General features: G+C 38.7%; 2 protein-coding genes across 2 annotated transcripts in view; both read right to left on the reverse strand.

Annotated features, from left to right (window-relative positions):
• The window catches only part of LOC140949378 (uncharacterized), a 36,717-nt gene extending 29,237 nt beyond the window's left edge, over positions 1–7,480 (reverse strand). The window contains exon 1 of the mRNA XM_073398540.1: positions 7,432–7,480. Coding sequence (XP_073254641.1) covers positions 7,432–7,480 — 49 coding nt within the window. The remainder of the gene's footprint in view (positions 1–7,431) is intronic.
• LOC140925651 (uncharacterized) overlaps positions 1–26,114 on the reverse strand; it is a 164,728-nt gene that overhangs the window by 136,543 nt on the left and 2,071 nt on the right. The window contains exons 3-4 of the mRNA XM_073375565.1: positions 16,777–16,848; positions 12,671–12,742 (exon numbers count right to left, since the gene is read on the reverse strand). Coding sequence (XP_073231666.1) covers positions 12,671–12,742; positions 16,777–16,848 — 144 coding nt within the window. The remainder of the gene's footprint in view (positions 1–12,670; positions 12,743–16,776; positions 16,849–26,114) is intronic.

The raw sequence follows: 26,114 nt of genomic DNA on the forward strand, positions 1-26,114 counted from the left end.
AACTACGTACTATGTTTTAGGGTAATAATATTAGCGAACTTAGGCAACAGGACGGGAGAGGAAAGAAGACGGCAAACCTTGTGTGACAAGCGCGTCGACAATAATTTTGTTTCTGTAAAAGACCAGAAAATGATAAATGAAGATCACAACAAAACACCCAATTAATAGCCCTGTTACGTTTGTCACACACAAGAGTTAGCGTTCTCTTCTTTCTGTCGTCCTGTTGCGTAAACTCACTATTGTCACTCAGCCCTAACCGTGTAGCAATCAACAATCAATGGTAGCCGTAGAGTGTTGATAAGAACTCTTTAAATAGCAAGACCCGTTTTGGAAATCTATTAAAGATGAACCGATTTTATCCAAAACAGCCACAAAAGTCAAAAATTATAAACGCTATGTTTACAAACGGCATATTGCTCAAATGGTTTACAAGTGGCTCAGTTTAGGTCAAAATCAGCAAGAATACCAGCGTTTTGCACTCTGACCAAAATACATAAAACTAATCTTGTCGGCAGACCAATCGTCTCTGGTAGCGGTGGTCCCACAGACCGCATTTCTAGTTTTGTTGACTGGCTTTTACAAGGCCAATCGCGCAAAAACAAGAGTCTTACATCAGGGACACTACACACTTTTTAAACTTTCATTGAAAACACACCAATTCCAGATGAAGCAATTTAAGCTACGTTAGACGTGTGTTCTCCCTGCACTAACATTCCACCTTCACCATTACGAAGACAATTACCAGTCAAATGTACATATCCTTACTTCAAATTTGGGAGACTTAATGCGGCTGATCTCAACAAAAAACTAATTCAAATTCAACGGCAAACACTGCGTACAGACCCCATGTATTGCATTCCAATGGAGACCAAAATGGCGGTTGCTTTCTCGGTCATTTTCATGGCTCACGTTGAGAAACAACTACCGCATGGGAGCCATTTCTCTGGAAGAGATTTTTTGATGACATATTCTCAGTGTGGACCCTTCCTGAAACCGAAATCAACAACTTTATTGATTTCGCGAACTCTTCCCACTCAACAACTCCATAATGCTCCGCTGAGCGCGCTTCGCCCTCCTGAGAGCTCCGCTAGTAATCATAAATGAAGTCACTTTGAGAGTAAATATGTAACTTTACTCGACTATAGATATACGATAATATACAGTTTTGTTTTACTCTTGATACAAATTTTAATAGCGCAATAACTTTACAGTGTTAATTTGTATATTTAGAAATTTTTCAGTTTTTTGAAAAGTCGAACGCCCAAAGAATTGGATTGAATTGCTTAATCGAATTGATGCAAGGAGCGTTTAAAAACTTAATGTTTACTCTTGCGCAGCATATTGTGGACCAATCACCAAACGTCTCTTGTCAGGCAGTTTAAACAGTACCTAACATTTAACATTTTCTTTAGCAGACTCGCCTGAATTTCCCGTACATATACTGTCAACTCTCGCCTTGCGGACACCTCGCTATTACAGACACCCCGTGAATGCGGACAAGAGCCAGCCCCACCGGCGAAACACATAAAGAAATGACTGAAACAAACTCCCGCTATTACGGACTCTCGCTATTACGGAAATGCGGACACTTTCCTGCCCCCAAGCACGACATTTTACTTGTTTTTTCTCTCGCTATAGCGGACACTTGAGTACTTCGTCAAAAATCCTGACTCGCGTAACATAAAGCCGAATAAATCGACGTTACAATAAAGGAAAAAATGACAAAAAGTACTATCGACCGTTTCTTCGTAAAAGAGTAAACAAATGACTGCTGTACAGCATTTTAGGGAGAAAAGACATTCCTAACACTCTACTGTAAAAGTCGTTAGACAGGTTTCTGTTATGAGTATACTGTGCAGCATTTCTGCGATAAAAGAGCTGCCAAGAACAATAAATATATATATATATATGTATATAGGAAGTCTGTGTTTCGATTTTTCCGTAGTAGTAGAGCGTGATATAAATATTGGAAGTAGGAAAAAAACTACACTTTCATCCCGACAAGCCTGTTTCGTGATCTCTCACTCTTCAGGGGATTTTAATCTTTTACTTCCAATATTTATATCACACTCTACTTTAACGTATCGAGCACTCTACTACGGAAAAATCGAAACACAGACTTCCTAATCTATATATAGATATATAGATATATGACAGCAAGTTAACATTTTAGCCATTCATGCTATACTGGAGGAGTTTCCGTTTAGTTTTTTAAGCCCTTTCTTATGTATCCCTTGTCATTGCAGGAGCTTGGAAGTGATAATACAGCATATTTAGTTCTATTCACAATCTTATTATCTTTAATCTTTTATGGTCCATTGTAAAAAGAGGTAAAGAATTGTGGAAACTACGATGCTTCTGGGACTTTTACATATTATTTCATAAGTTGAAGAGCAAACAATTTTTTTTCTCATACCCCGCTATTACGGACATTAAACCTTCCCCCCCGGGCCGAGGGTGTCCGCAATAACAGGAGTCGACTGTACTTTGCGTTCTTGAAGCTTTTACTTGAAACATTTATTAAATGTGGACAAGATTACATTAAACAACTTAAATAATATCGGTTGAGGCCAGAAGACTTCATTTCGAAGAAAGATTCTGATTTGCCGTAGCCTAGTTTTTGTTAACTTCGAAGTGGAGTCATTTATGTACGATACAGTCAGGCGGCTGATAATGAGAGAGAGAGGGAATTGCCAAAAATGTTTCCCGTTTTGCAATTGATGCTCCTCTGACACTCAGTGTGCCACCTGCACAAAGACACTGGCCAAAAACCACCGAAGGCTACGCTGTAATTCCTGTTCAATACTACATCATAATAAATGTGGCCAAGTTAAACCGACAAAATTGAAACCGCAATTTCAATCCATAATAACAACTTGGATCTGCCCACGATGCGTTACAAAATCGTTATTGGCAGAATTACCGATGGCAGGCATTGGGAATACTAGTTGCGAATATCTTTTCCTAGACGAAGGAGAGGTAAAGGTCAGAATGTATGGTGAGGATTTTGATTCAAGTCAATTATCCGAACTGGCTGGCTCGGAATTACCAGATTGCGAAGGGATTGTTGTAGACTGCCCGGCCTTAACAGCCTCACAACTCATTATTTTGAGTTCGGGAGGTTGTGTTTTTTTTTTCATCGATCAGGGCAAATTGTGTGCGGTTTGTAATTTACGACCGAAACCAGTCAAGAGCAGTACCATAAATCGAGAACCTGGAGTCAAGTCTTTTAAGCAGAATGTCGCGGTCGATATCACCGTGATTTGTAATAAACAACAGGATTTGTAATGTCAACCGGATTTGCAATAAAAATCAACGTGATATGTAATAACAACAGGATTTATAATCAACCTAATATGTAATAAAATAACTAACCGGGTTTGTAGCTAGCTTTCAACCAGATTTGTAAACATGCTACTTACCCGGATTTGTCATAACCTATTAACAGGATTTGTAATAACGCTGCGAAAGGTGATAGAGTCACTCATTTTTGTCATACTGTCTTAATGTGCTTACTACTCATGTTGCTCAGTTTCCTTGACGTAAGAACTACTTTCTTGTTCGATGGCCTTTCAAAGTCTAACATACAGTGGACAGCAGGGTGTTTCGAGACAATCGGGTTCGTTGACTGATAAATTAAAAGCGGTGTTTTCTCCACATCTGGTAATAATAAGATCCAAAAGGTTATTACTTTGTGAATTGGGATGTTGACATTTAAGGCGTTTAGATTGAAATAACTTAATACATTCAGAAATTGATAGGCGTTGCCTTCTGAAGGATTGTTAACACGAAAATTCAAGTCGCCGGCGAGGAGGCAGATACTTGAGGCAGATACTTGAGGCAGATACTACTGGCTCAAGTAACGTGGAAAATTCATCGAAAAATAAAGCATATGTGAGAGCATTATTGGCTGAGATTGGCGTTCGACAAATAAAAACAATACGGATAATAGATGCCCTTGAATAGTTCCTTAAATTCAAACGATTTAAAAACATTAATTTCCAGTTGTTTAATTTTCAGGTCTTTTCTATAGAGCAAGCCAATGCCTCCGCCAGTGCCACTAGACCTAATGGCATGATATGGACAAATGCGTATCTGGTGGGGCTGACGTCACGGATAATAAAGTCAGAACATTCGTTAGCTCTAAGCCAGGTTTCAGCTAAAGCTAAAATGTCAATACTTTTATCCTCCAAGTTTTCTTTGATCTGAAGAGATTTGTTATTGATTGATCTGGTGTTTAGAAGGCAGAAATTGAGTAGCTTCGCTGATGGATGATGCAGCGGGAGTTGTTTAAGCGGTGAAACAATGATCGTCGGTTGAGCGGAGCATATTCAAAATCAGGACCCGGAACGCTTACCACTTGTAAGGAAATTTTGGTAAAAGGTTTCTGACAAATGGTACTGCGAATTGAAAACGTTTCCGAAAAGAGGAATGGGTTAGAGTTGTACAATTTGCAAAAAACCAGATAAAGATTGGGCCTGGTTTAAAACAAATCACCTTTTGCCTCAAAAGGAAGCCTGGCACTGGTTAACCAGACAAATAGTACAAAACATTTCACGCCTTTTCGGTGAAAACGGGAAAAAGGTATTACGTATTTCCGGAACATTTCCACCGGGTTAGCGCTCCAGGATTGCAATGAACATCCATGCATACAGAAAGATCCATACTAAATAATGAATGTGGGGGTCCAATGTGATGAATCGGAGTCCTGTCGTTTTAGAAACCGGAATCGCAACTTTGAATTTGCGACTGAACTGTTTACGCCTGTAGTGGTAGCGAACGTTGAGATAAAAGCACTTGAAATTATCTCCCATGGAAGGATCTAGTTTTCGATTTCTAACTAGACAGCCGGAGATGAAGTCTTTAGAAAGGACTTCGTTATGACTATCGTTGCAGAAAAGAACAGATAACAGCAAAAATCCAAAAAGTATATAGACCAATGAATTTTCATAGGCAGCCATATTGTCGCATACATAATAATACATCACGTGAATAGAAATGTATCGAGTCTTAAATAGCCTGCGTAGCAAGCGTTTCTGTGCGGTTTAGGAGCGAAGAACGAGGAACAAGAGTCAAAGACCGTGGGAAAAATTACGCAAATAAAAGAGCGGGGAGGGGGTGGGGAAGAAAGGAAGGAAGCGCTTGCAGACAAACATTTCGATTTTGAAAACCGCCCACTTGGCCTGTCATGCATGAGTTCACGCACCGACATTTGATGCTGTCATCAGCTGTCATAATTGACCAATAAAATGTTTGTCCTTACGAGGAGCGGAAATGAACTTTAGAGGCGCGTGTGTGAAACCAAAATATTTTTTTGTATTTTGGAACGCGTGGATGGCGTTAATGGTTAAATCTCAATGAATCCAAACGATCAATGCAGGTCAAAGCTCAGCTGGACAAAACGGCTTACCGTTCTCGCCACGGCACAGACAACTAGAGTGCTCTTGTAAAAGCATCTAAGAACAAAGCTAACTAGAAAAAAAAACACACACCAACGAGCTGGCGCCCCAGCATGACAAAACATTACAGGAAACCATCGCATTCCCTAACAAAAGAAAATTGCGTTTAGCTATGTAGATCCAGGAGCTACTTTGGAGAATAAATTAAACGATCTGAAACCCTTATATATTCGCAAGAAGAGCTTTGCGTTTCAGAAGAAGTTAAAGAAAACGCTCTTGCATTGAAAGGTAAATCTTGCCGACCAGAATAAACAACAACCGCAGGAAGAGGCGTGTCACGTACCATGCATGACCTCTCAGTATGAAACAAACCTTTGATCGACACATGTCAATATTGTTTGACTAGCCGAGCCAATCAGGCGCTGCGTTCGCTGGCGAACGCAGGTTTTCAAAATCGAGGGGTTTGTCTGCAGGCCTTTCCTTCCTTCCCCTCCCCCTCCCCCCTCTTTCATTTTTTGGCTCCCGTTTCATTTCTCGCGCGGTCGAAACCGAAAATCCCGTTCCTCGGTCTTTTTTTGCTCCGAAACTAAACGGAAACGCTTGTTATGCAGGCTAAGTCTTAAATGATTCACACAAATCGACAAGTTCACGCTGAAAACTGGCAAGAGGTAGGCTAGGTAAAATAACTTGCACAAGTTACCCCAAATTTGACACGGTATTCTCATGCAAATTTTAAAACCGAAAACAAGGGGAGTGGTCAAAGTGAATGGACACAAGCCAATCCGCTTAAAAAGGGAATATTTTTATCATATGAGGGAGTTTGTCTGTGGTAACAATTTGAAAAGAATCGGCCAACCTCGACCCGTGCGCTCTGCCCGGCTTTCTCTGACAATGACACTTAAAGCAACAAGAGTTTCTAATTTTTGTAGGTGAAGCTTTTGGGAATGATCCTAAAGTGACGAACTTCTCTGTTAGTGGGGTCGTAGGGGGAGAGAGGGGTTGTGGGCAGGATATTTTTTATTTGCACTTTGGCGATTCTTTTTTACTGGATCATCGACAAGAAGAATTGCACTTCAAACTCAGCCTGACACATGTTTTGAACTGTTTAAGGTAAACGGAATGGAGCAAAAAACGGCATAGCTATTGTAATTTGAAGAAACCGAACATTACCAAAGAAACTTTAGTCCAGACGCGCGTTAAAAATGAAGTTACCAGAAAAGTTAAGTTGATCACACTATTTATGAGTAAAAAATAAAGTCTAGCAATAGATAGTGAACCAACGTTATCAGGGAAGTTAGAGGGAAGACGAAGGAATTCTGAGTGATGGAAACAGATGAAAGGATGATCCTGAACTTAAAATGGTTGCTTCTGACCTATAGGGACAAAGAGGACTATGGCTGAAAGAGTAGTGGAGGAGGGATGTTTTACTCCTTTTCTTTGCGGGGGAATTTCATTAACTTTCGGGGGAATACATTAACGCAGATGACGTCATGCATCTCATTAAGATAGGATGATGTCATAGTTTAAATTAATGCCCATGACGTCATGCATTCCATTAAGGTAGGATGATGTCATAGTTTATTTTTAGCTGGCAAGGAGCAAGTGACGTCAATAATTTTTAGCTGGCAAGGAGCAAGTGACGTCAGAATACCCTAGGGGTTGACGTCATCAAAAAATGTTGACATCATAATCTATAAATAGAATAGTGATATCATGTCCCTACTTGGTCATGATGGTGTCATATTTTTTCTAGGTAAGATGATGTCAGGGTTTATTTTTTACCTGCCAGTTTTTTCTTTTGTTTCAAAACACATAAAATGGTCATTCCTTACCAAGCAAATCATTCTCGAGATTTGAAATCATGGTTGGATCAGACCAGATCATAATTGATGAAGTTGAAATGGGAGTACACATCATACGGAATAAAATAGGAGAGATTTTTCAAGATGTATTTGTTAGATAAGTGAATCGTCTGATCTATGTAGCAGTGAACGAACACCGCGATAGTTGTAAAATGGATGATTTATCTCACCTGCATCACACTTGCTTGACCATGGATGCTCAGGAGGCGTGGGCAACATATTTTGAACACGTGAAAGGAAAAGTAGACTTGAAAAAATTATGGAAGCTTGCACAGCAGGAAGTGGAAACTAGACTAAATTTGCAGTTAAAAGAGACTTGGATGAAATATTTAGCTTGCCTTTGTAAGATGGATACTAGCACAGTCTATTTACTCTACACGGACTTTTTAAGAAGGGACGAATGCCATCAACTTGGGTGTTATGAATACATGTTTGAGAAAGATTGTTCACAATAAATGTATAATAAAGTGATTATCTTATTTGTGGTTCTAAAGTAAACCCTAACTCTTTTGGTTCTTTAATAAACCCCATTCTTGTTCCTAATGAGTGGAAAGTCTATTTTTAAAAATAGGAATAAGAAGGTGCGGTCGCCTAGCAACACATGTCTTCTTATTTAGCGCTAAAAATCGGATATATAACAAAACACACACACATACAAAAAGTGGAGCTGAAAACTCTCTACTTCAATTTTGACTCACCATTACAAAAGTGTTTTCTCCGTTCTATCTCGAGGAAACTCAGCGCTTGGTGAGCTTATGGTCTTGTCAATTCACGCGCCGTTAGCGTTAGTCAGTTAATTATGCCGTTTAACAAGCCCAAAGTTGAATACAAATTAGTTCATCTCTACAGCTAGACCCAAGGGAGCACCTTGACTTATTATTGTAAAAACACAAACAATTAATAACTTAACAAGGATCAATTTAAACACGCGACAAATAAATTGACAAGACACGAGATACAGTTTTAAAAACTTTATTGAAAAGCAGTGACAAAGAGAGTCAAATACACAGCGATTTGGAAGGGATGGAAATTAATTAATCTTCATCTTCTTCGCCCATGGAGTATTTGTAAGGTTTGAATTTCTTATGCCGACGTTTTTTCAGCTGTTTGGCATGAGCTTTATGATCATCCAAATAATTTACAAATTGAATTCGACGCCTTTTGCGCTTCGGGCTTTGTTGTGATGGGGTTTCTACTGTGGGAGGAAGGGTCAGGAGAGCAGGATTTAAGGGTGGTGGAGGGGTGAGGCTTTCTTTGTCAGGTTTATGTAAGATAGCCACTTGTGTTAATTTAGGTGTTACGTTGAAGGGGTTAATGGGAGTGGAGACTGCTACCGTTGCTGTCGAAGAATCTTGTGTGCTTGATGTTAAGTCTGGAACAGTGCTTTCTTCCGGTCGGGTTCTTGTATTTAATTGTTCTTTAAAAGCCAGGTATCTGTTTTGCAACTGAGAGTATCTCTTAGCTTTTTCATCGTCCCGAAGATCGTTTCGAGAAAGCAAGTCATCCATGTTGCCCTGTATTTCTTACATAACTGGAAGAAGTGGGACAGGTGAAAGATTTTGCTGCTTTAGATATTTTAAAAGCTCTTGAGGAATATTTTCTTGAAACCCTGCTTGGTTAAAACCTTCTTCACTGGGCAGGACGTTTGTTCGCAGTCGACAATTATCTTGGGTAGTAGTTTTCAGATCAATCAGCAGATAACCAAAAGGTCTTTTTACAGCCTCCTCGTACTGATTTAAAAAGAAATCAGTTTTCCCGGGATACATTTGCTTGGCAAGAGTCAAGATTTGCAATTTGTCTCGTGGGTTCTTGAACAACACCAAATAATGGCTGTTTAGGCTTATGCTGCGACTACCTTTCCCCTGGTGAAATAGATTCTGCACGATATAAATCACGCTTAGATTGCGATGATGAGAACCATGAGTAAAGAGGTTCACAATTCGCTTGTCTTTACTGGCGTCAATCATTTGATCATCAAACACGATCAAATTCCCTTTGTTCACTTCAAAATAGGAATCCTGCTCCAAAGCCGTGGGAATTCCCTTGACGAATTCAATGTGTGGCATGGCGACTAGCATTTCTGTATACGCAGGCTGCCATTGTGAATAACACCAAACGATCCTCTCCGGGGGAGGGTAAATGGTAGCATAATGCGCATTGATATAGTTTTGAAGGCTATAAAATTCAATAGTTTTCCTCCACCACCAAATATTTCTATTGTTTTCCCTCCACCACCACCACCGCCACCACAATTCTATTGTTTTCCCTCCACCACCCCCACCACCACCACCACCACAATTCTATTGTTTTCCCTCCACCACCACCACCGCCACCACATGTTTCTATTGTTTTCCCTCCACAACCACCACCGCCGCCACAATTCTGATGTTTTCCTCCACCACCACCACCACCACCACATTTCCATTGTTTTACTCCACGGCAGTCAATAATAGACTGCAAACTACTATCATACGCTCAGTTTGTCGCAATGTCTCAAGTTGTCAAGAACAATCGTAGTTTTCTTCAACTCTTAGCTTTTTGTCCAGCTCATCAGCGACAGTTTCTTTTACGGACAGCCAGTCCACAACAACTACATGCATTAGTCCAAGTCTTATACAATATACTTAAGAAATACATTCTTATCCCCGAAGAAAATAAGCGGAACGTGTTGCCATATAAGGATGCTCTAGTAAACCTAGCAGAAACAAATGTCCCTTACAAAACAAAGAAGCGAATCCTTGTACAAGAGGGCGATGGTTTTATTCAAGACCTATTAGTACCTGCTGTTACAAGCCTAGGATTTTTGATGCTATAAAAGAGGAAGCTATGGTCTGTCACGGCTACTCATCAAAATGAAGAGAAAGATAGATTTGGTTGAAGAAGAACACGAGAGTGAACATGAAGAAAGCGAAAGTTCTGGTGATGAAAGCGAGGATGAAGAACCAAGAATAAAAGAAGAACCAAGAATAAAAGATGTTTTGAGTCATCTTCCCGAGCAGTGTCGGAAAAGCGTGCTTCTGATTTGCTGCATAGTATGGCCGCGTCCAAAGATATTCTTTTCTGGACTCCCAACGGACAATTACTTCGAAATAAACGCACTATTCCCGTCACAAACATCGCCGAGCTAGTTGAGTATGCGTTACTCCCTCATAATAATGAGGTTACCAAGCCTCGTGCGCTGAATACGTTTCTAGATGGACTTGCAGAGTTAGGAATCGATAAAGGTTTAATCAAGAACAAAAAATTGTTAAGTGCTTTAATAGAAAAGGAAAAAGGCTACCGAAATGTAGAAAATACTTCCGATAATGAGAGTAATAATGAGGACAGTTCATCGGATTTTGAAAATCAGGAGGAGGAGGAAGTGGCTTCTGAGAATGGCGTTGAAACTGAAGGCACCCAAGAGAGCGACAACGACACTGAAAATGATAGTGAGCAAAAAGAAAGTAGTAGCCTTGAAACGTCCACCACCTTTCACTCTAAAAGTCCCTGTGAACGTTGCGAAAACTCTAATGTGTACTCCACATTGATCATGAAATGTCCTAAATGCTTTTGGCACGATAACTACAAGATTTGTCCTATATGCGATCACCAGATCCGCGAGGAGAGAAAATACATCAAAGAGGGCTTTCTTCGGTGTCACGATTGTGGATTAATTACACACAAAAACGCCAAGACGTTGGAAACCAATTTTTATTCGTCTTCTAAAGAGGAGAACGAAGACGAGGTCTAATTTCCATCCCTTCCAAATCGCTGTGTATTTGACTCTCTTTGTCACTGGTTTTCAATAAAGTTTTTAAAACTGTATCTCGTGTCTTGTCAATTTATTTGTCGCGTGTTTAAATTGATCCTTGTTAAGTTATTAATTGTTTGTGTTTTTACAATAATAAGTCAAGGTGCTCCCTTGGGTCTAGCTGTAGAGATGAACTAATTTGTATTCAACTTTGGGCTTGTTAAACGGCATAATTAACTGACTAACGCTAACGGCGCGTGAATTGACAAGACCATAAGCTCACCAAGCGCTGAGTTTCCTCGAGATAGAACGGAGAAAACACTTTTGTAATGGTGAGTCAAAATTGAAGTAGAGAGTTTTCAGCTCCACTTTTTGTATGTGTGTGTGTTTTGTTATATATCCGATTTTTAGCGCTAAATAAGAAGACATGTGTTGCTAGGCGATCGCACCTTCTTATTCCTATTTTTAAAAATAGACTTTCCACTCATTAGGAACAAGAATGGGGTTTATTTAAGAACCAAAAGAGTTAGGGTTTACTTTAGAACCACAAATAAGATAATCACTTTATTATACATTTATTGTGAACAATCTTTCTCAAACATGTATTCATAACACCCAAGTTGATGGCATTCGTCCCTTCTTAAAAAGTCCATGTAGAGTAAATAGACTGTGCTAGTATCCATCTTACAAAGGCAAACTAAATATTTTTTCCAAGTCTCTTTTAACTGCAAATTTAGTCTAGTTTCCACTTCCTGCTGTGCAAGCTTCCATAATTTTTTCAAGTCTACTTTTCCTTTCACGTGTTCAAAATATGTTGCCCACACCTCCTGAGCATCCATGGTCAAGCAAGTGTGATGCAGTTGAGATAAATCATCCATTTTACAACTATCGCGGTGTTCGTTCACTGCTACATAGATCAGACGATTCACTTATCTAACAAATACATCTTGAAAAATCTCTCCTATTTTATTCCGTATGATGTGTACTCCCATTTCAACTTCATCAATTATGATCTGGTCTGATCCAACCATGATTTCAAATCTCGAGAATGATTTACTTGGTAAGGAATGACCATTTTATGTGTTTTGTAACAAAAGAAAAAACTGGCAGGTAAAAAATAAACCCTGACATCATCTTACCTAGAAAAAATATGACACCATCATGACCAAGTAGGGACATGATATCACTATTCTATTTATAGATTATGATGTCAACATTTTTTGATGACGTCAACCCCTAGGGTATTCTGACGTCACTTGCTCCTTGCCAGCTAAAAATTATTGACGTCACTTGCTCCTTGCCAGCTAAAAATAAACTATGACATCATCCTACCTTAATGGAATGCATGACGTCATGGGCATTAATTTAAACTATGACATCATCCTATCTTAATGAGATGCATGACGTCATCTGCGTTTATGTATTCCCCGAAAGTTAATGGAATTCCCCCGCAAAGAAAAGGAGTAAAACATCCGTCCTCCACTACTTACTTACAGACCTAAAAAAACAAGAAAGCTGAAAAAGGTGAAGCCAAACTGCAGGTAATCAATGAAACGTTCACCCCCTATTCATCACTTCTCTTCCCCAACCCGAAGGTGCCAAAAGAAGGCTTCGGATACTTCGGGGTCATTTATCTGAGACATTAAAAATTTTAATGAAATAGTGCTTCGTTCACTTACAGCGTTCGCAAGGAAGAGAGATTTGAAAATTGCCCCGACTGGGGCTCCTTTATCTCGTTGTCACTCAAATCCCTGGGGATAAATAAATAAGAATTATTCACCTCAGTGTCTCTGGCTTCAGAGCGCGCGAAAAACACTATCCACTGTTTTAGTATATACTAAATAAAGTTACTGTGGAAAACTGGAGAGCCGGGAAAAGTGCTTTTAACGTGGCTCAAGTATGAATAAATCGATGTATTTTTAAATTTTGAGTGTGTTAATGCTATCTTATAATTCTTATAATTGCAATCATCCATTTAATAATATCCTCTCCAGGTATAGGGTCTCATCAAGCGATTTAGAAATACATCCACTATAACACGTGGTGTAAATACAAAGCGTTTTAATACAACAGTATTTTGCGTTTGAACTTAAGTTTTCAATGAAACATCTGATGTATTTTTATGCGATGAATAACTTATAAATTATAATAAAATATTATTATTACTATTATTATTTTTATTATAAACACAGTCAGCTTCAACCAGAATTTGCTTATTATGGTCTGCACGGAAAGAATTTGGGCATGAAACAGACCTAAAGTCGCAGATGTACCGGATAACACAAGAAACTCCTGCTAATAAAGTTACTAAGAGATTTCAAATTAACCGTCGCTAGCTGTCCGGAATTTGAGCACGAATTGTACGAAAAAAATCACTAGGCACGGTTGAGACGAACCAACAAAGCTTTTTTTCAAAAAATGGAAACTGGATTCATTGATATGGATGGCCAAACAAAATTACTGCTGGTCTAAATGGATTTCGTTCGTTAATTTTTCATTGCAACAATTTTCTGCAAAAAGAACCAAAAAGGCAACTGTACTTCGTGATAGCAAGTCTAACCAAAAGTTGCATTGAAAAGAAGAAACGTGCTACGGCACTGATATCGATGGTGGTACAAAGACAAAAACACCAACACTTGGTAGAATGTTTGATACATTGCACAAAAGATGTAAACTAGGCGTCTTCACAATTACATATCTAATGCTTGTAATTTACTGGAAAGGGTTGTGTCAAATGCATATTCTAAGAGTAAACGTCAATTTAAAATTTCTGAAGAGAATATTATCCATAGCATTCCCGCTTATGACATTGTTATAGGAAAGCGTAAGGATGAGGCTGTGCGGTTGTTTTATCGACAAAAATCAACAAAAGAAAAGATGAAGGGAGAACCTCCTTGTGTATTGTGCATAACTGTACAGTCCCAAAACTTTCTCCATACAGCAAACTTATGGCATATGTCAGTCACATTTCAGTTAATCCAACGGTGTGGATAGTTTGGATAACAATGTTGTTTTTCAGAAATATGGCCAAGCTCATATAATATAATATATTTTGTTAATTTTATACAGCGCTAAAACTGTATACATATTCCGAAGCGCTAACAAAAGCTAACAAACGTACACTAAACATGACAGCCACTTAGGGAAAATGAAAATGAAACATCGCAATCACTGTACGCGAATTGGTTCAATGGGCAAATGCTAAACGAAATCAAAAGGTCTTTAGAGCCTGCTTGAAACCCTGAACACTCCAGATACTCTTGATAGCTGAAGGGAGAGTGTTCCACAACAAGTGCTAAAAGGCCCTGTGCCCAAGGGTCTCGCACTTTGTTTTGGGGACCTTTAATTCGCAGCTGGCTTCAGATCTTAAATTGCAGGGACCACTTTCCTTGAATCTTAGAAACTTCTATAGGTAAACAGGGCCAACACCAACGAGAGCTCGGTGGACGGGTATCACTGGAGGCACTAGGGCCCTGGTAACCAATGTAGATTATAAAGGCTGGTGTGTGGTGACTGAACGTGGGTACCAAGCAGACAATGTGGGCAGCTGCAGCTGCTAAGAATCCTCTGCAACGGATCACGTTGGTATTTTGGAAACCAAAGAGCAGGTAGTTGCAATAGTCAACACGAGATGTTACAAAGGCGTGAACCAGAACTTTGTTAGCATCTTCCGATAGATATTTTCGGATCTGTCTGATGAAATATAGATCGCGCAAGGCCTTACTGCAGACTTTGCTCACATGAATGTCCATCAAACATGCCCCGAGATTGCAGACGCTGATTTCAGAATCCTCGACAGTGACTAATTCAAGTTGTACCTTGCTCAACTGTTGGCGGGAACCACAAAGAGAAACTCCATTTTTGTATCGTTTATTTTGGGCCGGTTGGTGACCATCCAAGCTTTAACGTTTGTGATACAACAGTCTCATTCAAAATTGTTGGGGCGCTTTGCTATCTTCTTTCCCTCCCAATGTTGGTGTGCAAGATTTGGTGAGTGAACTGCGATAACCAACATTGGGAGGACCAGGAGACGGGCCAGAAGTAGAAAGAGTGTTCGGTGGAAGGGTCCCAACTATTTTCGTCTGAGACTGAAGCTTGGATTGCTCTGAGCGCACCATGTTGAGGAGATGTCGACAATGGCATGAAGGACAAATACAGCTGGATATCATCTGCATACATATGGATACTAGGTAGGTGGTTCTCAACGACGTTGAATCTCCCAGATACATACATGGTAAATGAAATCGGCATGAAGACACGCTGAGTGCGACAATACAGGAAGGGCGAATAACTAATATAATAATATTATTAGTTTTTGCCTCGAGGAACTTAATCATTCTTTGTTTTCTTAACAGCAGAGAGCGTGCCCGGTTGTGAAACACAACCAAGATGCAGTGTAGCAAAAGTTTTTAAAGGATTTAAGGTACCTGATTTGAGCATTAAAGTGAAATAATGTCTTGAAATGAGAATTTGTTATTATAAATCTCTCATACAATGATTGTAAGAGTAAGAGGATTTATGTTGACTTGAATTACAGTAGAATATAACTGTCTCGAATTCTCCAAACCCTTCTCGTGTTCAAATCAGGCTATGCAAACACGGAAAACGTTTCCTATTGCTTAAAGATTTAATAAATGCCTATAATAACAACTAAACCTAATGTAAAGAGGAAGTCTGACCTGTAAGCTTTCATGGCTTCTTGAGACGCCCTCGCCTTTTGAAATTGTTTTCTTTCGAAAACGAGGAGTTTTTGCTTTAAAAAATGTTTAACTCAACTGAACGGAAAAAACTCTAACGCGGCTTTCTTTATCCGTACGACCTGAAGTAGGAGGAGGGCGCTGTATGCTGGACAGGGCATCGCTAACTTGGTAAAACTGGGAGTGTAAAATTTCAAGGCATCTTTTCTTTCTTTATAAAGGTGACGAAATGTTATTAAGGAAATAAGCAACTAGAGAATTCCAATGTTTTGTATACTAGTCTTAATGTGAAAGTGAGTGCTGACGTTGGCACAGGAAGATATTGCCTATAGGGAGGATCGTATCAGGAAATGGTCTACTGTATTGTTCTAAATTCTAAATTCACCCATTAAGGTTTAAGCAGTAAGCGTTTTAAACTGTTGAAGGTGACGCCTTTCCAGATCAAACCCAAGCTTTTACGAGTGATCGTTAATTCTTGGGCGTGCCAAGTTTGCCTCATAATTTGCACTTTGGGGATTTTTTTTTTAATTACTGGATTACCGAGAAGAAGAAGCACTTCCAAAATCAACGTAACACATACGTGTTACACAGTTCAAGGGAATAAGTATGATGATAAAAAACGGCATAGCTAGCGTTAGTGTATATTGTTAACAAGCGAAAATCGCAGAAACCTTTAGCCCAGTCTGGGCTTTTAAAATAAGTTACCGAGCAAAAAGGCAAGGCAAAGTAATTCTAGCAGGGCAATTTTAGCAAAAGCTATTCAAGCAAGGTTATCAGAAAAGTAAGAGAGAAGGCAAAGGAATTCTGAGATATAACACGATGGAAACAGACGAAAAGTCGAACCTCAATTTCGGTTAATCCAGAAATGGTTGCTTCTGACCTGTATGCACTCAAAGGACTGTGGTTGAAAAAGACCTTTTAAAGACTTAAAAAAACGAAAGCTGGAAAACGAAGCCAAACTATGGGCAATAAATCGACCGTGCACCCCCTCCCCACCCCTTCCCCAACCCGCAGGTGCCAAAAGAGGTCTTCGGATCCTTCGAAGTCAGTCATATAAAAAATAATGAAATAATGCGTCATTCACTTACAGTGTTTGCAAGGAAAGGAGATTTGAAAATATCCCTGACGGGAGGTCCTTGATCTCGTTGTTTCTCAAATCTCTGTAGATAAAGAAATAACGTTACTGTGGATTAGATAAACGGCAATCGTGGAATGTTTTTACCTACTTTTCGTAGATTATCAACCATGAAGGAATAAGCGTCGCAACTCTCAGTGATCAGTTAAGCTGGATAATTTTCTGTAACCGTTGTGGTCTCGTCCTGTATAGAGCTCAAACGAAAAGTGAACATGGACTTTATTTTCCTCTTGGCCGCCGGTTCCTTAATGCAATTAACAATACAATGCCTTTGTTGTGATTGTTTAAGGGTGTTTATTGAATTGGCAGGCGCAGGCGTCATAGGAGAGGCGCTTGCGTTTTTCTAGATACTAAATATAGGAAACAATTCACGCGTGAACAAGTCAAGGATCATTTAATTTAAGAACGTGAATAGTTTCTTGTACATCGTAGTATTCTGTCAACATTTCGTGAAAAACTGAAGAGGCGAAAAAGGTGCCGTTAAGGTGACTTAAGTATGGAGAAATCGATGTAGTTGTAACTTTTGAGTGTGTTAATGGTACCTTATAATTCTTATAATTGCGATCATCCATTACATCAGAGCGACTTAGAAATACATCCATTGTAACAGCTAGTGTAAATACTGAACGTTTTAAAATAACTTTTTTAACAGATAAGTTCTTAAGTATAACCAGAAACTCATAAGGGGTTGAAACGTGTAACTCCCATATGTTTGCTTTGTCCGATGCTCGTGATTATTCATTTTCGAAAGTACCATATTTGGAATGAGAAGAAGAGATAACTGACCAATCAAACTTCGTAATCAACGTGACGTAATTTTCATTCAGGTTCCCGCGCCCGCTTAAAAAAATAGCCGACAAACGGGGGAAAAACTCCCGAAAGCCGAGAAAGCTTTCAAAGGTTGAAACCAGGAATATTATCGAAACACTGAGCTGGATTTTATTGCCTTACCACCCGGGCCAAACGTAACATTATGAAACCCATTGACGGTCTCGCAACTTCTTGAAGTTGTCACTTCAAAAAATGATGCCTCTGCACAGTAAACTTATACTCCAAATAGGCTTTTAAAATTCTCATGTTAAAAGTCTAGAATAAACAGGGAAAAATATTTTCGAATAAAATTCATTAGCTGCGTATCAAAAGTGTCCAAAACCTAAATTTGACATCTTCGCAAAAAGTGATGCTTGTAATGAATGTGAGAAGCATTTTAAAAGCTTAAATTAAACTTAGATGTTGTAGTCACGATCGTGTTTTGAGCTAATTTTATGAATGAACAAACTCATAGACACAGAAGCCGTTTCTTGAAAATTTTTATTCAAAGTCCAAAAAGTTAATCCTTTAAAACAATTCGGAAAACACTATCTGGATCGTGGATCCGTTCACGCAAGTGACATGGGCTAAGCACATGGCAAAATTCAACACAAAATCCATCTCAAATGAGGGCACATTTTAGCGAAGAGAAAAATTTATAAAACGTGTATGAAGCATTTAAAAATACATAAATTCCCTTTCAAAAACGTAATTGTCTTGGCCATAGAGTGCAAAATGTACATGAAAATTCAGCAAAAACTTCCCTGACTTGGTTGCATTTCAAAACAGACCATGGGTTCCGCCGTAAAGAAAACAAGGTTGAATTCCTCGAAGGACGATTTCTTGAGGAAAAGCTTCCCTTTTTCCACAAAAAGAAAGCTGAGCATTCTTTTGAACTTTCTTTTTCCATTTTTTGTCTTTTAACGGTGTATTTTTAACCTTGAAATGGAGAACTCTTGTCTTAAAACATCTGCATGGTGATCGCGCAGCAGCCATTTTGTTGAAAATTGATATCCGTCACTAAGATTTCCAAATATGGTCAAAATGAATATTCACGAGCATTGAACGCGAGTTACACGTTTCAACCCCTTATGGGTTTCTGGTATAACCTAACTTAGATTTTAGAATTTTAAATTTGATTTACTTGCATAAACGTTTTAAAAGAAATTTTAGAATTTGCATTTATTTATTTTTCTTTACTTGGATTTTCAGTATTTTGCGCTTGAATCTTAACTTTTCAATGTAACATCTGATGTATTTTTATCCAATGAATAAATTTTAAATTATAATGAATTATTATTATTATTATTACCATACTCAGCGAAAACCATAAAGATCAAGTCACGCCGCACAAACATCAAGTCACGCCCGAATCCGTTTATCACACCTGAGATCAAACAATTGATGAAAACCCGTGACAGCTGGCATAAAAAGGCGCGTAAAACAAACGACAAACTCCACTTGACCGCTTTTCGATTTTTTTAGACAGGAAGTAAAGCGAGAGATAAGAATCGCAGAAAAGGAATATGTTCGCTCGGAATTATTGAAGTGCAAAGGAAACACAAACTCTATTTGGAGAGTTATAAATCATTGCGTTCCCAACAGAAAGAAAAAACATAAAAAGTTAAGGCTTACAAGTATCGTAGCTCAGATAAATTGAACGTGGGTGATAAAACGCGAAACCTCACTTTACAACTCGTTTGGCAGCATAATGTTGCTTAACAACTCGCACTTTTTTGTTGTGTATTTAAGGGACGCCTCTTTTTCATCACCTTTTAAATGTCTTTAAAGCAATGTTTTTGCTTTAAAAACATTTAACTCAGCTGAAGGGAAAAAAGCTCTTTTTTTTCTTTGTTATAAAAGTGAAGAAATGTTGGATAATGTTCTGAAACCAACATCGCAGTTCGCCCTGTATCGTGGTCAAAGGAAATAAAGTGAACATGGATTTCACTTTCCTCTGGGCAACCAGTTCGTTAACCCTGTTAACAATAAAACTTGTGTTTTAGAATAATTGGAAGGAATTTATGGAATTGACCACTCCAGAAGATACCATAACATACCATAATGCTCTTTGTTTGTCACCCCAACATTTTGCAGAAGCATTTACTTCAGTTTCTCTTGGGAGTTAAAATGGCCCCAAGAGAAACTGAAAACAATGCTTATGCAAAATTTTGGAGTGACAAACAAAGAGCATGATGATGTGTTATGCTATTTTCTCGAGTGGTCAATTGGCATGCGCAGCAGCCATAGGTCACGCGCGTGTTCTTTTTGGCAGATAATGAATGCGACTGTTGCATGCTATTTATATCAATAAAACGCGCGTGAACAAGTTAAGAATCATTTGATTTAAGAAAATAAATATTTTCTTGTACATTGTGGCGTTTTGGCAAATAATAATAATAATAATAATAATTTACATTTATATAGCGCAAACCTCTATATGAATATATTCGGCTGCGCTTTACAATATTGTTATTAAATTTATGTTAAAGGTGACTAAAGCGTGAGAAACTATTAAAACTTGAATAAAAAGTATTAAAAACTATAAAAAAAACTACAACTAAATCTATTTAAAAGTTAAATTAGAAAAATGAGTTTTAACAGCAGTCTTAAAAGTGTCCAATGTCTTCATGTTACGAATTGCCGAAGGTAATACATTCCAGAAATAAGGGGCAGCTGACTGGAATGCACGATCGCCAAGAGTTGGATAAGTCTTAATGCCTGGTTACTCGAGGAATATAGACTCATTTGACCTTAGAGAGTTGTTTCGCATTCCGCCCATAGCCAGAGCGATACTGCGTGGACACATTAAAATAGCGGTTATTACATAGTGTTAATTAACTCCCACGAGGACAGTTTTAGGTACATAAGCGGCCACGCGGTATTAGACGGGGACACTATCAAGATAGAGCAGAAATGTACCAGGTTTTTTTTACTCTCTCCCTCGGCGTCTTCAGTGATTCAAGTGTGTACAGAGAAAATTACAGTATACCACCGAATAAACCTGTTGTAAGTGCAAAAAACTGGTTCGTGATACTCTTCCAAGTGGATTCGATATATATCCAAACCAGTCCAAAAAACCTGAACAAGTTCGAAGAAGAGAAGTCACAAGTTCTGTTCAAAGCCTCAAGCTGAGCCGATTTGAAGTCAGCAGCTGACGAACCGACGAGGAAAAGTCGCAAGCAGAAGCTAAACAAGTGGAGGTGAAAGCTCAAGACCTCAGAAAATCCGGAGCAGACTGGAATCTACAAAAACAGCATATTCAGTAGGAAAAAGGTATTCATTTCCTTTATTTCCGCAGAAAATACGGAGAATCATTTGAATTCAAGTTCAGAAGTTACGCAACTGGACCTTGCTTAGATGAAACATTACTTGCAATTCAGAAGAGAGTTTCATGAAGACATTTGGATGCATTGATTACATGAGGATGAATTGACTTTGTTCCAATATTGGAAGTTTAGAACTGATGAACAATAAAGTTTAATACTTCATTCAATCGTAGAGAAAACGCAAAAGGAAAAAAACACTTAATTTCCCTCTTAATTGTGTTAAAAAACAGCAAGAGGCAATTACGGATAGGCTAATCGAGACGGGATCTACAGAAGAACAACTTAAGGCTAATCAGCAGGTGGGCGATAAAGTCAGAGGCGATTTTTTAAAATACAGCGAAATTTTTGCCACTTATCAAAAAGCGTGTAACTCCCAAGAACCACCGTACGATGCGCTCGAAGCTATGACCACAGCAGTAACCAAAATGGTAGACGTTTTAGGTTCGCAAAAGACCGCTAGTGACGGACTTGAGAAGTTATCAGTGCCAGCATGGGACGGAAATAGAAAATCTTATGCAACTTGGAAGGGCGAATTTAACTATTGGATAAATAAGTACAAACAGGACGAACACGAACAGCCTCAAAGACTAAGAAAAGCGTTACCAAAAAACTCTTTTTGGTCTGATCAAGTCCGGCCAAGCAAGAAAATCTAGCAAGCGTGGAAAATTCTTGATACTGAATTTGGATATCAAATGAAATTAACGGACACACCGCTAAACGAAATTACCAATCTCAAACCAATAAAGGATGACTCGAACTCGCTCTACAAGCACATCGGAAGCACCCTTTGTCATGTCACAGTTTCTGTCTAAACTGGATGCCAACGATAACATTGAATTTGGCCGCGAAATGCTACGCATGGGAAAAGAAGAAAATGCTTTAAATTTGATTGATTGGCTAAACAAAGAAGCAAGTTTACGATCGCAGTTGCTGAAATCCAAGAGAGAATAGACCCTCAAGAGTTCAGCTACATCAGATCTGAACATAATCCAGCTGACGCCTTGACGAAGGGAATTCTCCCGGAACAGCTGGAAAAATGGTCACAAGGACCGCAGTTCCTTAGAAGGCCGCAAGAAGAGTGGCCCAAATTTGAAAAAAAATGCGCTGAAGATCAATGAAGAGTTGTCAGCTCATATGAAACCTCCCACTGAAGTCAAACAAACTTCCTGCGACAAAGCAGAATTTTCAACTGCCCAGAAAGAATTAAGAGACTATCTCCTCTTTGTACAAAAACTGGGTCTTTTTCGGGTGGGCCGTCCGGCCTAGCGAAAGCTTCAGGTTTAACTGGTTTAATATTCCGAGGCTCTTCACCGCTTCTTGTTTTGGTTTGACGCTCACAATATTCTAATATTCAGTCCCGTCGGCATCCCTCAAAAGTTTCACATCTGACCAGCACATTTGACAACGTTCACCACAGCCTCTCAATCCAAAACGAATTGAATTCTTTAGCCACACCGTGTTGATTAAAGCCTCGGCACTAGAGATTCATAGTATATTACTCTTGTAAAGAACTCTTACTTCGTCATCGCTGATAGTCTCGGCTTCAAATGGTGTGCTTCCCCTGTCTTCTTTTTTCAGGAGTTTGCCACGAGTATCCAGCGCCGTCCTTGTTTGCTCAAACTCTCGATCTTCGACGATGCTATTTGAATACTTCACGTTTTTCAAGTGACGATTGAAGCTCGCTATAAACCCTCTGAGGCTTGACGGTTCATAATGGCCCCATCTTTTCTTTGACAGCAACTATAAACTCACTCAGAAAATCATTGAGTTCCTGTGGTTGTATCTCTTCTATTTTTCAGTTTTCTTGCTTGGATTTCAGAAACTCGGAGAGCAAGCCTACATCTCGTCTAGTTTTCGACAACGTTTGTTTGTTTTTCTGTTCCTCGATAAATTTGTTAAAGGATTTCTGCAAAGCTGGAAAGCGAAGGCTTTCTCCCTCAGCCATTATTTAGCTTCTTCTGGCAATTTTCTTGAGTAGATATTAACCAAACCAGAAATCTGCTAAAAATTTTTGACAGACCTGCAAGAATAAAACCTTTAACGAAAACACAAAGCTACCAAAAACACGGTTGCTTTTGGTGGGTGCGCTTTGATTGGTCGAAACGTTCTACTCACACGTAAAAAGGCCGTTTCGCTTTTGAAATTGGTTGAATAAAGGCAGGAACCATGTTTTCACTCAGGTTGACTCAAACATAATAACTCAGTGTGTATGCAATAAATTGGTTTTTCTCATGCAAATTTAATTCCTATTTGGCTATTATTATCGTCAAGAAACATAAACGTAAATTTTTATCACCGGAAATAAGTTAAGAAAAAAATTGCTAGAAATTGTATGAGATGTGTAATCAATGACTAATCGGTGGATAATCATTAGATAATTGATAAGTAATCGAACGCGTCAATTACTCATCGATGACATCAATGATTGATCGATGTAATCGTAAGAAATCGATAGGGCACAAACTTGTTGGCAATCGATTAGTCATCGATTACCCATTGATTATAGCGAATAATCAATGACTTATCGGTTGATTACCCAATAATTACTCATCGATTACTCATTGATGTCATTTATCATCGATTTACGTCTGGTATTAAATAACAAACAAAGGGACAGAAGGTCATTTACTTACAATATAATATAGTTAATGTGCGTCAATTAAACGAAAATTATGGAATGTTTTTCTCATTGTCAGGTCTTGTAGGCTAACAACGACTAAACTCGCAACAATCAGTTAAAAGTGGATAATTTTATGATATGGTTTCACTCTCTATTGTGCTCAAACTAAAAGCGAAAATGGACCTCGTTTTCCTCTAGGCTGCCACTTTGTTCCATGTAATAATATTTGTAGTTTTTTTTTACTATAGGGAGCTTTAGATCAAGGACTCGACAGATCTGCGACGCGACTGGAAGTAATTTTTCACAGAAAAGGCTTCCTGCCCATGCTCGACCCTTCAAATTTGACGCGTCGTAAAGCGTACAAAACGCGAGTCAAAGGAATTTGGCGCTGTGTAGAAAACGTGAGTATTAATTGACTTTGTCAACCTAGAAATCGAAATCCAGATTCATGTAGAAACTTTCTCGCGAAAATTTACGCTGCAAACTTGGCGGAGATGACATTTTTTAACTTGATATGCGGGTTACTGAGGTTGGCGAAGCGAAGCGAAGACGGATCAGAAATGGCTTCCTCTTCTACAAAATTATTTGAAGCAATTTGTGTCTCCTAGCTTTTAAAGTTCTTTATTATCTTCGGTATTTTACCCGTCGTCTTTGCCAAACGTACCCCTGAACTGGCTGAGAACAAACAGAATATGATTTTTTTTTCATGGAAGCATATTTTTAAAATTATAATCTTAGCTGAAATTTACCTCTGCCTTTAAGCTGTTGGTGTTGTTATCTCTTATTGTAGTCCCGTGATGTTTTGAAACAAAGAAAAAGACTTTATCTTGTACAGAGACGTTGCTAATAATAACCGCTACGCGACAACGAAGCAGCACGTAGGAAAATATTGCCGACACTCGATCAGTTTGTAGTGATGTGGGAGTTCTTGCCAACAGGCACAAGAAAAAGTCGAGAAAAGAGGGGATAACACCATATGAGCCCTCCGAGTTATACAACACTTAAGATAAGATCCTAGCTTTAGAAGAATCAAGTGCAGAAGATGCAAGTTTTTTTCCAAGCGGAAATCTGCTTTACATTCGGCCGGATTTTGTTTACGAGAGAACTTTTATTTTACGACGAGTGAGGAAATCGTTGATTCATTAGGCTGCACGCTTTCTTCGTAAAAAAAATTCTTCATCATTGATTTTTTTTCCTAGCACATTGACAGCATATTTAATTTTGGGCTTCATTAAACGATCCTATCTTTTATTTTTGTGAAAATAACAAAAATATTGAACTGGGGCGTTGCAAAACTAAAGCTTATTTTTCCCACGCTTAGAACGCCGTTCTCATTCCAGGCTTTTGCTCGGTCACCGCGTTCTAAAAGCCGTCGCGTCCTCGATCTAAAGCTCCCTAAGATTGACAAGATTTCATTAACGAGTTAAAAACAAATAGCATATCTGAGGTTTTAGCTGCGTGGGGCATTTAAAAATAACCAGTTGACGTTGGGCATATAAAATTTAAGGGGTAACGAACATGAGCGAAAAAGTCGGGAGACTAGGCCGAAGGCTGTAGAGCTTCAACCTTTCATCACACGGCAGAGAAACTGTGCAGGAAAGTAATGTTCTACCTGATAATTTTCTTCATGGCTAAAAGAGGGACGTGACGTCCTCAATCAGGTGATCAAAGCGTTTTGAATGTTTTAGTCCGTTTTTAAAGTACCTTTTTGTCTTAAATTGGCAGGTTTTTTTTGTTTTTCTCAACAATTCTTTACACAGTATTGTCGGCTTGGTAACTATTATTCCATTTTTAAAGCAAAAGCAAACATAAACTGAGCCAGAAAATTAAAAGTGGCGCAAATTGACCGATATTGCAAGTTAAAATCGAAAAGGAGACCTACTTTTGAGACTTTTGTAATTTTTTTTTTTAAACTTAGGAACAGTATCCGGTTACTGCGCATGCACCAAACTTTGATTTTCGGACAGGATGTCGGGAAATCAAAAGATGCGAGGAGAGTAAGAGAACCTTGAAAAATCCGTTTGCATCGCGCTTGGCCGAGTTCAATACTAATTAAAACTTCTCACGATTACAGATCAATGATGTACTGTTCCCGTTGAGTTTCGATTTGGGCGAAATGGGATTTTTTGGCGTTACTTTTATTGCCGTTGGCTGGAGGACCAAAAGATGGGAAGCGCTTTATGCCGATTGAAGGCTTATTTCTTCTGCCAGCTTCCATACAAGCTTAGATAATTGTGAAAGGAATACGCAGAAATGAAACAGCAAAAATAAAGACTGTAAGAAAGAAACCATTGAGATATTGATGTGACTGAAGAGATCTTGTGGAGGGGAGCTTCGTAAAGCAGAATGTTTTGCAACGACGCGTTAGTAAACTTTTTTTAAATGAATCTCCCTAACGGCCGCCAAAATCAAACAAACAGGCGCTACATGTTTAGAAAAACTAGTGCAATGAAATCATAATATAATTTTTGATTAACCTTTGCGATGATTCATGGCGTTGATATTGCCTTTTTATTTATACCTTTCAAACGT

Source organism: Porites lutea, chromosome 1, assembly GCF_958299795.1.
Source record: "Porites lutea chromosome 1, jaPorLute2.1, whole genome shotgun sequence".
NCBI lineage: Eukaryota > Metazoa > Cnidaria > Anthozoa > Scleractinia > Poritidae > Porites > Porites lutea.